We start from the raw sequence: 15311 nt of genomic DNA on the forward strand, positions 1-15311 counted from the left end.
TGCATGTATACACCCAGTTGACACGTATCAATGAAATACCTGACAGAACATTTCCTAATTCCTTGTTAAAGACGTTAATCTTTCAGAGTATTCATTGTTTAAAAAAAGGGGGGGGGGGTGCAATATTTGATAAGCTCCAAATGATTGTTTTAATTCACATTTTACATTATCATGGATCGTGTTAAAACTAGTTTTGTTTAAAATAGTGACCTTTAATAAGGCTAATTTACTCTCAAATGAGTTACATCTGAGAAGAAACAGTGACGCTCGTCAGAGCAATTCAAAGTGAAGAACCATATTTAAAACGTAGTGTTGTATGAATTCCTGAAGCATAAAGTCCTACATTGTGACAATCTCCTTTCCAGATCAATTTCAGAAGCAGAAACGGTGCCAGTCAGAAGGTCCCCAGGGTAGGGTCCCTGGGCTCCACATGTCCCAACATGTGCCAGTAGACGGAAAGAAGCCCCATGAGCTCCTGGGCGTGACAGTGGAGTGTAGGTGTGTGGCCAGCAGATGTCTGAACCTGTAACTCTGCACATCCGGGTTTAAAAATATTGTAAAGCACAATAAATGTGTGGCCCCCGCCCCCGCCTTAGCTGAACAATCAGTTACATTGCAGACATCTTCATGCTCTGTAGATCTGTGCCTCACTCCTGTAAGCCGAGTGTCTGGCTTTGGCCTTTTTCACAGAAAGCTCAAGGACCACAGAAGTGGGCACACAAGTTATGAACACAGAATCATAGTCACCTGACCAGTTTCTGGCGTTTATTAGTGTGTTTGTGGATCACTCAGATCGTCTGTATCTCTGATACCAAAGGGCTCCTCTGGGCCCTGGAGAGTTCATCCCCATTTCTGCAGGGTACACGGAACCTCGGGGGCCAGGTGAGAGAACTGATGGGTGACTAGCATCCCTCAGTGGCAGTTTGACAGTCTGCAGGTTTACATCTTCAGTGATTTAGTTTTGCATTTAAAATCTGTGTTCTAGATTGTATGGGGAATATAAATCAATGTGGTTTATCAACCCATTGGTAAGAGGGAAAACTACCAGCAGGGAGAGGCAGGCGGGTGGATGGCTTGTATCATGGGCAAGAGTTAAGGGTCTTAAACATAAGTGAATCTTGTGGGAAGAAGATGGATGTGTTGGCCAAGTAATCAGGAGTTGCAGACGTTCTAGAAATGGGCGTTCAGACCTCTGGTGTGATGCTGACTTTTGCCAAAGGGCGATGCCAGCTGGGCAGAGGGGAAGCGAGGAGAGCAATAGCCCACTGAGAGAACATCCGCTCTCCATGGGCAACAGGACCGCAAAGGCTACAGATGTGAAATCGTGTCCCTTCAGGCCCACTGGTAGTTGTTCATGCAGAGATTTGGGCCAGGTCATAGCCCGAAGAAAGCCAGCTTCCAGTTGGGTTCTTGGGCCGCATCCCCTGGACCCGGCCTTTTCCTCAGTGGGAGGGAGGTTTGTCCTTGAGCCAGAAGGAAATCAGTGACTCCTACCTCCAGGCAAATAACTGCATCTCGGTAAGCTGCACTTAAGTTGTCTGCTGGGGTTTCCCGTTGGACTTTACTACCTGCCAACACAGAAAACAAGCAGGACTGCAGACCCAGCAGCTTGTTTTAGGAGCGACAGAGGCTCAGGCACACGTGTCCTTCACAGAACTTGGCGTGTTTGGAACGTCCCAGCCCCCACCCTAAGATACAAACAAGGAGGACACATTTTTCACATTCTCAAGGAGGAGAATCTTCTTCATGCCCAAGTAACAGAGATCGGAAGCTCTGGTGAAGTATTCCCTACAGAAATCCCACAAATCTCTTCTCCAAGGGTGGTGGGTTCAAATTCTCCTGGGCTTTGCTTTTGTTCCCCTTTCCTCCTAGTAATCTCTCCTTCATCTAGATTCCACTCAAAACTGCCTTTGCTTTTAAGTCTTGCTCCTCCAGACCTTTCCTTCTCGTGTGACCCTAACCTCTTGCGTTTACCACTCTTCCGGGCCCATCCCGTGGACCTGTAAGCACGTGCGCACCATCCCTCCTCTCTTTGTACACCCTCCAACACCCCTTCATTCCCAGCTTCTAGCAAATGCTGTGTGTGTCCAGGAATTGTGTGTGCAGGGGTGAGGGTGGCAGGCCAATCCAAGGGGGCAGGGGAGCTCAGGAAGGATTTCTTGGGGGAAGTCCTGTTGATCTGGGCCTTGAAGGATTACCGGTGAGGACTGCTACAGGTCAGCCACCCTTGTGTGACCGCTGTGACATGGAGCCCATTTTTGTGGAGAAGAGGACTCGCGTAGCAGTTCAGACAGAAGATGAGCGGCAGGGTCAGGCTGTGCTAAGTGGTGAATGCCGGAATGAGGACCTCAGGGCCTTTCCCTGGAGGCAGCGTTAGTCCTGTGTTAACAGGGGGGTTGCGTAAAACAGCAGCATTTTCTGGAGATTGGGGTTCTCGAGGATCAGTTGGAAGTACTGAAGATTGGGCGTGTAAGACCCCTGGCTGGTGGTTTGGACAGGGATTTTTCGGATGATCTTGCAGAGAAGACACTCAGCGGTCACATTTTTCTGCCTGTGATTACAAAGCGGGGATCCGGTAGCCTGTCCTCCCAGGGCCCCAGGTAGGGGTGAGTGCTTTTCAGTTTAAGACTCCGCCCCTGGATGGGTGCCAGCCCGGAGGGGGCAGGGAGGGGGGAAATAGTAACTCACCCAATCGGCATTGTCTTAGCTCTTTTAGGCTCCTGTAACAAAACACCACAGGTGGATGGCTTATAAACAACCACCGTTTATATCAGTCCCGGAGGCCGGGAGGTCCAAGATCAAAGCGAGAGCAGTTGTGGTGTTTGGTGAGGGCCTGCTCCCTGGTTAACAGAGGACTGTCTTCTCCCTGTGTCCTCATAGGGCAAGAGGGGTGAGGGAGCTCCCCAGCATCTCTCTTATAGGGGCACTGATCCCACTCGCCTCCTGTTGGCCCCATATCCTAACATCATCACATTAGGGGTGAGGATTTTACTTTTCCGAGGGCATTGATTGCATTCTTGAGAGTTCAGTTCTCGTGACCTAATCAGCTCCAAAAGGCTCCACCTCCTAAAACCGTCACATCAGGGGTTAGGGTTCCGATATCTGAATTTTGGAGAAACGCTTTGACGCTATATCAAGTGTGGTCTGGGCCACACTTACTTTGGTCAGGGTGACTGCACAGAGACCAACCGGCCACCGAGCGCACTCATTGCCTGTCCCCAGGTGTCTCTTCCCATCCCCGTGGGGCTGCAGAGACCAGGCAGGACCTGGCAGGCCCATCGCTCTTTGCTCCCTGCATTCCAGCTTTGTCGCCTGCATCAGGTTACACTTCACTGGGAAGGACACTTGCTTTCAGCTTTGGAGTAGTGGGTGGGGGTGACCAGAAGTCCAGAGTCTTTTTCGGTCTTAGGCCTAGGTCAGGCCCACCCCGTTAGCAAGGAGCCCCGTGTTTGGAACAGTAAAACCTTTACTAGTGTCCCTTTTGACTCAGCTGGTTAAGACCCCAAGAGCAGGGGAGTGTGACGTGTACCTCCCCCAAGACTGCCTTTGAACCCGTCTTTAGAGGTGAACAAAACCGCACTGTTTTTCCCCGTCGGCCTTGCCCAGGCCTCCCACGTTGCCGTTTTGTTCTCCTCCTTGGAACCCCAGGCCCGGGCAAATCACTAAAAAGTTAGTGCCACCGAGCCTCCTGGCCCACACTGTCCCCTCCCAGGTTGCAGTTCACAGAACGAAGTGGATGAGGCCTCATCTTCTGCAGGTTCCACTGCCTTGTGAAGCATGGATGTATGCAAATCTCGTTTAGTTCATTTAGGATTTAGTCCAGGGGCTTTGATGTATAGATTTGTAGATATCCACCCCCGCCCCACCCCCCCCCATGGCACGGAGGAGGGGGGAAAATAAGGAATTTTCACCATGGAACGAAAAGCAACTTACTGCGTGAAGTCCGGATCTTAACTGGGAAGAATAAAAAGAATGAAGGTGGCGTGGTTAGGTTTTCATCACAGGACTTGCCCTTCTCGCTGCAAGAACGGAATCTGGTGCTGTCCTGCCTCTGTAAGCCCTCTGCACCTTGCAGCTCCGGCAGCGTGCTGTGCATATCCCAGCAGCCTCCCCTGGCAGCTTGCTGCAAACGCAAAACCTCAGGCCTCACCCTGTGCTGAATCAGAATCTACGTTTGTTTGTTTTTAAGTTTATTTATTTTGAGAGAGAGAAAGTGCCAGTGGGGGAGGAGCAGAGAGCGAGAATCCCAAGCAGGCTCAGCGTTGTCAGCGCAGAGCCCAACATGGGGCTCGATCTCACGAACCGTGAGATCAGGACCTGAGCCGACGTCCAGTGCTTAATGGACTGAGCCACAAAGGCGCCCCCAGAATCCACGTTTGAACAGGGTCCCCTGTTTGTTAGTAACATACATCAAGGTGAAGGCGCTTTCTGCAGCCCCATGCTTCGCAAAGCTCAGCCTGCACACAGAGGCTGAGTTAACACAGATTCCCGGGGCCCATGCTGAGATGGAGTTTGTAGACCCGAGTCAAAGGTACAGTGTTACGCTGCTGGTCAGCTGCCCACTTGGTTGGTCTGCAGCTTTTCCCTGAATCCGAAGCTCCAGCCAAGTAGCAAAGAGCAGCCCCCAGCTGCACGCACAGGCAAAGCTTCAGGGAAGCAGCCCGATCAGTGGCCCTGCTTCCAGAGTGGCCCTGAGTGCGGCTGCACCGGACACAGGAACGACCGTCTAGGCAAGGCATCTCTGGAACACGGCGCTGGGCTGGGTCCACTATCCTGGCCGCTATCCTGCAGGCTGGTGCAGGGTCCCCTCCCAGCAGACTCCGCCCAGAGCCTGGGAGCTCCAGCCAGTTCAGTCTTGAAACTCTTAGATCCCTGGACCACTCCTCCCTTTTCCTGTCTTCTCAAAGCATCTAGCCCCTTGCCTTTGAAGGATTCCAACCAGAAAGGCCCAAAGAGAGCCTGTCCCTGGGGATTCCATCCCCTCCCTCCTAGAGAATGCTAACTATAAGATCTATTTCTAATGGAAACTCACTGGTTGATGCCAGTGTGCACATGCCCACCTTGTAAACAGGGCTTCTGTAAGGACCACAGTATACCTTTCTAGATTTTCTCTAGCTCTAAGGGAAAAAAAAGGTAACTCTCGCATCACAGATGTCACTATTTAATTAATCTTCTTTAGGTTTTTAAAAAATTCTTTTAGTTCTTATTAGGGCCTTTGCTATTCATCAGTCCTGAAATTTTCAGCCTATAAAATCCCAGGCTCTGAGATACCATTTCTCAGTAAATACTGTTCCCAGGGTTTTAAATTTTACCACTGGTGATGGTAATCAGTAAAAGGCATATAGATAGAAAAATACTATTTTTAGAAAACATGTATGTAATTTATATAAAAGGGAAATGTATGTACTGAAATAAACATTGCCCCTTGAGCCATGAAGTCATCTTTCATTGTATCAGACCCATGGTGCATCAGTATTTAAATATTTCAATAGGCATGAAGTTTAAAGGTTGAAGAAATTGGCGATCGTGGGGTTTACAAGAGTTGGTAAAGATCTGTTTTGGCAAAGCATGTCTTTCCAACTTGATTTGAATTGGTGCACTTGACAGAAGGAAAGAGCAAGACATATTCAGGATCTAGAAAATTTTCCTTGGTGAGCCGGGTTTCCTGGAGATTTCCTGGAACTACAGTCAAAGGGTTATGCAGAAGAGTGTGCTTGGCCTTTGTAACCCTGCACTCGGAAACTTAGGGAACCTTCTACATCAGGAAGGCAGACTCTGAGGAGAAAATACTAACAGCTTGAACTCCTAGTCTTCATGGTCAGCCCTGAAATATTTGTTCATTCATCTCCTTTTAGAAATTTGGGAGGGTGGTATATCCAGATATATCAACTGGAAGTATTTTATATACCAAAAAAACACAGCTCGAACTAGCTTAAAAACCAAAGGATACTAATTGGCTGATATTACTGAAAATCCAGAGGCAGAACCAAGTTCAGGCATGGTTTGACCAAGGAGTTAAAACCAGGTGAGCAGGACCTGGTTTCTTTCTCTGTTTCAAGACGGTTGCTCGAAATTCCTGAGGCTACCTGAGTCATCATCCATGAAATCAAGGCGCTCTCTTCCAGAGCTCCCAGAAAAAGTCCTGGGGTTGATGGGACCCGTTGAACTGCTTAGGTAAATTCATGACCGTAAAGCAGAGACAAGTAGTTCCAAGTGATGTGGGCCTGAACCAAGCTGGCTGCCATGGGAATAGGATGCTTTGGCTTAAACCACCAGGCACCCATAGGTCGCTGGGTGACTTAGAGGGCATTTTCACCCCCCGTGAGCAGTGGAGGGAGGCTCAACCCCAGGCAGGTGTCTTCATTGCCAGAAACTCGGTCATCACACGTAGCACTAAATCAGGGGGCTGGAAAGAATCACCTGTGTGTCCAGGAAGACGTGTTCTCATACACCAAGGCTTTTATATCCCCAGAGAAAGGAGGACCTCCCGTATCTGCCTTTGTCTGTGACCTGGGGGGGGAATGACTTAGAGGTGAGTGTGTCTATGGGAGGAAGAGCTGGTCACCTGCTGGTCAACCTGAGAGTTTACTTAATAAAGGAGCCAACGCAAGGCATGAACCTTTTGCATGTAAATCCTGATAACAGCAACTACAGTCCAGCCCTAGGCTACAAGAGTTGAATGTGTACAGAAGATGTGTTGGACTTCCAAAACAAACACTTCACAGATTGAGTAATCACATAATTCATGCCTTGTTTTTCTGATGGTTTTTTTTTTTTCAGAACCGAATGGAGGAAAGCAAAGCACTCTTTAGAACAATTATCACATATCCCTGGTTCCAGAACTCCTCGGTTATTCTATTCTTAAACAAGAAAGATCTTCTAGAGGAGAAAATTATGTATTCCCACCTAGTTGACTACTTCCCAGAATATGATGGTAAGTCAGTGCTCTTCAGCCAGCCCAGTAGCTGGGGATCCATCTTGCCCCCCAAGCAATGCAAGAGCTGATGCAGCAGCTTACTGTTGCTGCCTTGTGCATGCGTGATTGATGAAGTACAAATTATTGTTGGCCTTGCCCCGTAACCACCTGAAATGTTTCAATTCCCTGACAATGCTGAAAGTTATAGCCAAAGAAAGCAACTTACATGTTTTGAAATAAGTGTATCAGAAGAGGGAACAGCCCCACAGTTTTGACCAATCATGTATCAATCATTACAGTTGGCTCTTTCTTTCGGCAACAGCTGGCTCTTGCCTCTCTATGGAAAGAGAACACAGTTTTGTGACAAGAACCCATGCTCTGAAATCACTCTACCCAGGTTGGCATCCAAGTTTTGACACCTCGTATTGCTAGAACCATGATGAAGTCACTTAATTTCCCTGAACGGTAGGACCAAACTCATGCAGTCGTCTTACAGGCTCTAACAGAGATAACATATGTACAACATTTTTAGCATGATACCTGACACATGGCGAGTGTTGGAAAATATTTATTTGGGGGAAGGTGCTGCATGGCCTGATGCAATCCTATCATCCTTCGGGATGGCACCGACCCCTTGAACTCTTCCTGTAGTGCTTAGAATCCATAACACCCACATCAGTACCCCAATGGCTTTGCATTATTTCCTTACTTATAAGCACTCCTTATAAACAGATCTTGCCTACCCAGCTAGAGTGTGAAATCGTCAATGACTAGATAGGACACCCAGCCATTCCGAGAAATAGTTGTTGACCGGTAACAAAATGCATCCACACCAAGCCACTCTGAAACAAGTCAGAGTCACAGCCACCACCCAGAAGAGCTTTTATGACAGGATACACACACATCTCCCCATACATACTGCAGTCTAGATGAAGAGTGGCAAACTGTGGCCTGCCACCTGTTTTTATAAAGAAAGTTTTATTGAAACAGCCACACCCTGTTCATTTACACACAGTTTTTATGCTTTTAACAGCAGAATTGAGTAGCTGTGACAGACTCGTCCACAAAACCTAAAATATTTACTCTCTGGCCCTCTTTTAATTGAAGTATAGTTGACACGTAATGTTACATTAGTTTCAGGTGTACAACGTAGTGATTGGACAAGTCTGTATGTTGTGCTGTGCTCACAAGTGTGGCTGCCATCTGTCCCCATACAGCATTGGTGACTATATTTCCCTACCATTGACTGTGTTCCCTTTGCTGCGCCTGTGATCCCTGGACCTCATTCCACAGCTAGAAGCCTGAATCTCCCTCCCCCCTTTTGTCATTTTCCCCACCTCCCCCATCTGCCTGCTCTCTGGCAGCCATCAGTTGTTAGTATTTATGGGTCTGTTTCTCCCTTTTGTTTATTCATTTGTTTTGTTTTTTAGATTCCATACAAGTTAAATCATATACTATTTGTCTCTCTCTGACTTACATCACTTAGCATTATACTCTCTAGGTCCGTCCATGTTGTCTCAATGGCACTGTCTCATCTTTTATTATGGCTGCATAATATTCCTCTGTGTGTGTATGTGTGTGTGTGTATCCATTTGTCTTTTATTATGTCTCATCTTTTATTATGGCTGCATAGTATTCCTCTGTATACACACACACACACACACACACACACACACACACACATACACACATACACACACATACACATCTCCCTTATCCATTTGTCTATTGATAGTCACTTACATTCCTTCTGTATCTTGGCTATTGTAAACAATACTGCTATAAACATAGGTGTGCATGTGTGTCTTCACATTGTTTTCACTTTTGCCAGGATTACGGATCATATGGTAATTCTGTTTTTAATTTTTTTGAGGAGTTTCCATACTGTTTTCCACAGTGGTTACACCAGTCTGTATTCCCACCAACAGAGCACAAGGGTTCCTTTTTCTCCACATCTTCGCCAACACTTGTTCCTTGGGTTTTTATTTTACCCATTGTGACTAGTGTGAGGTGATATCTCGGTGTGGTTTTAATTTTTATGTACCTGTTGGAAAAATGTCTATTCGGGTCCTCTGTCCATTTTTAATCAGATTAACTGTGTTGTTAGTGTTGAGTTGTGTAAGTTCTTTATATATTTTGGATATTCAACTCTTATCAAACGTATCATTTGTTTTATGGTTTTAGGTCTCACATTTAGGTCTTCAATCCATTTTGAGTTTATTTTTGTATGTGATGGAAGAAAGTGGTCCAGTTTCATTATTTTTCATGTAGCTGTCCAGTTTTCCCAGCACCGTTCATTAAAGAGACTGTCTTCTCCACATTGTGTATTCTTGCCCCCTCCACCATAGAATAATTGATCATATAAGCATGGGTTTATTTCTGGGCTCTCCATTCCATTGATCTATGTATATGATTTTGTGCTAGTACCATAGTGTTGTGATTACTAGTTTTTTTTTTAATTTTTTTTTTTAGGGTTTTATTTTATTTTTGAGACAGAGAGAGACAGAGCATGAGTGGGGGAGGGTTAGAGAGAGAGGGAGACACAGAATCCAAAGCAGGCTCCAGTCTCTGAGCTGTCAGCACAGAGCCTGACGCGGGGCTCAAACTCACAGATGGCGAGATCGTGACCTGAGCCGAAGTCGGAAGCTCAACTGACTGAGCCACCCAGGCGCCCCATGATTACTACAGTTTTGTAGTAGATCTTGAAATTTGGGATTGTGATACCTCCAGGTTTGTTCTTGTTCCTCACAATTGCTTTGGCTATTCAGGGTCTTTTGTGGTTCCATACAAATTTTAGGATTGGTTGTACTATTTCTGTGAAAAATGCTCTTGGTATTATGATAGGGATTTTCTGGAATCTGTCGATTGCTCTGGGTAGTATGGACGTTTTAATGATACTAATTTTTCCAATCCATAGGCATGGAAAATTTTTCATTTGTTTGTGTTATCTTCAGTTTGTTTCATCAGTTTTATAGTTTTCAGAGTACAGATCTTTCACCTTCTTGGTTCATTTTATTCCTGGGTATTTTCTTATTTGGGGCTCAACTGTCAATAGGATTGTTTTCTTCATTTCACTTTCTGCTACTACGTCATTAGTGTATAGAAACGCAACTAACTTTTGTGTATTAATTTCGTATCCTGAAACTTTACTTATGACTTCTAGTAGTTTTTTGTAAAGTCTTTGGGGTTTTCCCTGTAAAGAAATACAGTGTATAGGAGCACCTGGTTGAGCGACTGACTCTTGTTTTAGCACAAATCATGATCCCAGGGTCGTGGGATCGAGCCCTGAGTCCTGAGAATCCGAGCTTGGGACTCTCTCTCTCCCTCTGCCCCTCTCCCATGCATATACTCTTGCTGTTTCTAAAAATTAAAACAATAAAGGTTTTATTAAAAAATACAGTGTACACATAGTGACAGTTTAACTTCTTCCTTACCAGTTTGCATGCCTTTTATTCTTTTTTCTTGTCTGATTACTGTGTCTAGTACTTGGAGTACTGTATTGAATGAAAGTAGTGAGAGTGAACATCCTGATCTTCGGGAAAATGTTTTTCCCTATTGAGTGTGACACTAGCTGTGGGTTTTTCTTATGTGGCCTTTATTATCTCGAGGTATGTTCCCTCTAAGGTAACTTTGTTGAGGATTTTCATCATGAACAAATGTTGAATTTTGTCAAATGCTTTTGATGCATCTCGAGATGATCATATAGTTTTTATCTTTCATTTTGTTAATGGGTTGTATCACATTGATTGTGAATATTGAACCACCTTTGGATCCCTGGAATGAATCCCATGTGACCATGGTGAATGATCCTTTTAGTGTATTATTCAAAGTGGTTTGCTAATATTTTGCTGATTAGCATTTAAGTTCATCAGAGAGATTGGCCTGTAGGGTTTTTTGGGTTTGTTTTTTGTTTTTGTAGTGTAACTGGTTTGGGTAGGAGGGTAATGCTGACCTTGTAGAATGTATCTGGAAGCTTTCCTTCCTCTCTGATTTTTGTAATAGATGGATATAGCCAATTCAGAATAGATACTAATTCTTTTTTAAATGTTTGGTGGAATTCACCTGTGAAACCACCTGGACTTTTGTTTGTTGGGACTTATTTGATTACCAGTTCCATTCTGTTACTAGCAATTGATCTGTTCAGATTTTCTATTTCATCCTGATTCAGTTTTGGAAGATTGTATGTTTTTAAAAATTTATCTATTCTAGATTGTCCAGTTTATTGATATATAATTTTTTGTAGTAGTCTCTTACATTCCTTTGTATTTCTGTGGTTGGTTGTTACTTCTCTTTATTTCTAGATGAGTTTGACTAAAGGTTTATCAATTTTGTTTATTTTTTTAGTCTCTATTTCATTTATTTCTGATCTGATGTTTATTATGTCCTTCCTTCTAATCTCAGGCTTTTTTGTTCTTTTTCTAGTTCCTATAGGTATAATGTCAGATTGGTTGAGATTCTTGTTTCTTGAGGTATGTCTGTATCATTACAAATTTCACTCTTAGAACTGCTGCATATCAAAGATTTTGGAACTTTGTGTTTTCATTTTCATTTGTCTCCATGTATTTTTTAATTTGCTCTTGGATTTCTTTGTTGGCCCATGGGTTGTTTAGTACCATGTTGTTTAGCCTCTGTGTGTTTATGTTTTTTCCAGTTTTTTTCTTACTATTGATTTCTAGTTTCATACCATTCTGGTCAGAAAAGATGCATGATATGATTCTAATCTTCTTAAATTTATTGAGACTTGTCTCCTGAAGAATGTCCCATGTGCATTTTGTTGGTTTTGGATAGAATTTCTATATCTGCTCTAATATGTCATTCAAAGACAAGGTCTCCTTATTGATTTTCTGCCTAGATTGTGTATTCATTGATGTACATGGGTTTCAGAGTCCCTTAGTATCATTTTATTACTGTCAGTTTCTCTCTTTATGTCATTAATATTTGCTTTCTGTATTTAGGTGCTCCAGTGTTGGGTGCATAAATATTTACAATTTTTTTTGTCCTCTTGATGGGTTAACCCCTTTACCATTATATAATGCTCTCTTTGTCTCTTGTTACAGCCTTTGTTTTAAAATGTATTTTTTATCTGGTATATGTATTGGTACTCTAGCTTTTTTTTTTTTTTTTTTAACTTTCATTTGTATGGAGTATCTTTATCCAGCTGTTCACATTCAGTCTGTATGTGTCTTTAGGTCTGATGTGAGTCTCTTCTAGGTAGCATTTAGAGGGGTCGTGTTTTTTTTTTTTCTCCGTTCTGCCACCCTATGTCTTTTGATGGAGAATTTAGACCATTTATATTTAAAATAATTGTTGATAGGTAGGTACTTATTGCCATTTTGTTAATTGTTTTGTTTGGTTGTTTTTGTAATTCTTCTCCATTCCTTTCTTCTGCTCTTGCTCTCTTGTGATGACTCTCTGTAGTGTTATGCTTGGCTTTCTTTTTATTTTTTGTGTATCTATATTATAGGCTTTGGGCATGCAGTTACAGAATTCATATAACACCCTAAGTGTATAGCAGTCTGTGTCAAGGTGACGGTCGTTGAAGTTTGATCACATTGTAAGAGAACTTTTTTACTTCCCCCTCCACATTTTATGTAAATATTCTCTCATTTTATCTTTTTATTCATAATTTTCTTCTAATTATAGCCTTTTCCACCTAAATCTCTTTAACATTTCTTGTAAGGCCATTTTAGTAGTGATGAATTCCTTTACCTTTTGCTCGTCTGGGAAACTCAGTATCTCTCCTTCAATTCTGCATGATAACTTCACTGGTTATAGTATTCTTGGTTGTAGGGTTTTTTTTATTCCTTTTAGCACTCTGACTATATCATGCCCCTTACTTCCAGCCTGCCATGTTTCTGCTGAAAAATCATGTGATAGACTTATGGGGTTTACCTTGTATATTGCTTTTTGCTTCTCTCTTGCTGCTTTTAAAATTCTCTTTAACCATTGACATTTAACTACTGTGTTTGTGGGCCTCCTTGTATTCATCTTATTTGGGACTCTCTGTGCTTTCTGACCCTAAGTATCTGTTTCTTTTCTCAGGTTGGGGAAGTGTTCAACTTTTACTTCTTCACATAAGCTGCCCACTCCTTTCTTTTCCCCTTCTGGTGCCCTATAATGCAAATGTATGTTTGCTTGATGTTGTCCAAGAGATCCTTTAACCTATCCTCATTTAAAAATTTTTTTCTTTTTACTGTTCAGTATATGTGCTTACCATCACCGTGTCTTCCTCATCACTAATTTGCTTTTCTGCATACACGTATTTACTATCGATTCCCTCTAGTGTATTTTTCACTTTTGTTATTGTATTCTCCAATTCTGGTTGATTTTTTTAAAATAGTTCTTCTTGTTAAAGCTCTGAGTTCTTCCAGTCTTCTAAGGCAGTGAGCATGTTTATGATGCTTACTTTATTTTTTTTCATTTTTAATATGAAATTTATTGTCAACTTAGTTTCCATACAACACCCAGTGCCCATCACCCACTTCCCCCTCCCTTCCACCCCCCCCCCATCAACCCTCAGTTTATTCTCAGTTTTTAAGAATCTCTTATGGTTTGCCTCCCTCCCTCTCTAACTTTTTTTTCCCCCTTCCCCTCCCCATGGTCTTAAGTTTCTCAGGATCCACATAAGAGTGAAAACATATGGTAGCTGTCTGTCTCTGTATGACTTATTTCACTTAGCATTACACTCTCCAGTCCCATCCACGTTGCTACAGAAGGCCAGATTTCCTTCTTTCTCCTTGCCACGTAGTATTCCATTGTGTATATAAACCACAATTTCTTTATCCATTCGTCAGTTGATGGACATTTATGCTCTTTCCATAATTTGGCTGTTGTTGAAAGTGCTGCTATAAACGTTGGGGTACAAGTGCCCCTATGTATCAGCACTCCTGTATCCCTTGGATTAGTTTCTAGCAGTGCTACTGCTGGGTCATAGGGTAGATCTATTTTTAATTTTTTAAGGAACCTCCACACTGTTTTCCAGAATGGCTGCACCAGTTTGCATTCCCACCAACAGTGCAAGAGGGTTCCCGTTTCTGCACATCCTCTGCAGCATCTATGACACTTACTTTAGTATATGTGCTGCCAAAGCGAGCACTATGACCGTTACTTTAAACTCTTCATCAGGCCTAGTGTTCATCTTGATTTCACTTTAGGTCTTTTCCTTAGCTTTTGTCTTCTTCTTTTGTTTGGAGCATATTCTTCTGTCTCCTCTTTGTGTTTGACTTTCTTTGTCTGTTTCCATGAAGTAGGCGGAACAGCTACAGTAGATGGAATAGTCTTGTACGTGGTCGTCCCCTGTGTAGACTGTGTGTGCCTGCTGACTTTGGAAGGAGCTCTGGGTGGCATGAGCTGGGGATTCCAGAGCACCTCATGCTGGGGTTGCCCTGGTGGTATAGCCGGCCTCTCCATACAGGCAGCACCGTAGCAGAACAAAGCTGAAATGAGTGTAAGCTGGGGGATCCCGGGGCTTTCCACACAAAGGGTGCCTTGGCAGGACAGTTAAATCTGAAAGCAAGACAACGGAAGAGGAAATAGGTTCAAGCCAGGGGTCCTGGGGCTGTCAGCACAGGGGTGGTTCCAGGGCTCTCCACTCAGAGGGTGCCCTGGGAGGACGGTTGACGTTCAAGTCGGTACAAGCCAGAGTGTCCCAGTGTAGTCAGCACAGAGGGCCCAATGGCCGGAGCCAAGACAGGGTACAGGTCTCCAGGCATTCCAGGGTACTTCCCAGAGGGCTCCAGAGCGTGGTGCCCTGGCAGGGCTGCTATAGCCAAGTGGTTGGAACCTGGAGTGTTCTGATGTGCTTTGTTCTTGTGTCCTCTTGGTGTGCTGGCTAAAACTCTAGTGAGCATTGACCAGGGATGTGCCCATGTGCTTGGTGCTGGGGCCACCCAGGTGGGACAGTTGGGGCTGGTATGGGCTAGGGGCCCAGGCCTCCCTGAGGCAGCAGGCCAGCCATGGTAGCCACACACTACTCCTGTCATGGTGGAGGCCACATCAACTGTGGTACTCCCCAGCCCCTGTGACCAGGAGAGAGTGCCAGCAGCACCCCCGTCTTTTGGCAGGTTCTAGGGCTGGTCCCTTTACATTCTAGTTACCCTTTTGGCCCACGGCTTGTTTTCTGGGCCCATAGACAGGTCTGCCCACAGCCCCTCAGTACTATCCCCTCCCCCCTGCAGTTGGTAGCGTTGTGGGGGGACATCCCCCTCATTACCGTGTCTCCATCTCTCTTGCCATTCTCTGTGTGGTCTCTCCATCTTTGGTTGTGCAGAAGCTGTTCAGTCAATCCTCAGTTCATCAAGAAGATTTGCTCTATCAGTAGGTGTAGATAACACGTGTCCCAGAGGAGGTGAGTTTAGGGCCTTCCTATGTCACCATATTGGACCAGAACCAAACT

The 15311-nt window shown here is 44.2% G+C and overlaps 1 protein-coding gene across 2 annotated transcripts in view; it reads left to right on the forward strand.

Moving 5' to 3' along the window:
• The window catches only part of GNAQ (G protein subunit alpha q), a 317775-nt gene that overhangs the window by 291518 nt on the left and 10946 nt on the right, over positions 1-15311 (forward strand). For both annotated transcript variants that reach the window (XR_007146310.1, XM_047830059.1), the window contains exon 6: positions 6781-6934. Coding sequence is in view for 1 of the 2 variants with exons in the window: in XM_047830059.1 (XP_047686015.1) it covers positions 6781-6934 (154 nt within the window). In the remaining variant the exon portion in view is untranslated. The remainder of the gene's footprint in view (positions 1-6780; positions 6935-15311) is intronic.

Source organism: Prionailurus viverrinus, chromosome D4, assembly GCF_022837055.1.
Source record: "Prionailurus viverrinus isolate Anna chromosome D4, UM_Priviv_1.0, whole genome shotgun sequence".
Lineage (NCBI taxonomy): Eukaryota > Metazoa > Chordata > Mammalia > Carnivora > Felidae > Prionailurus > Prionailurus viverrinus.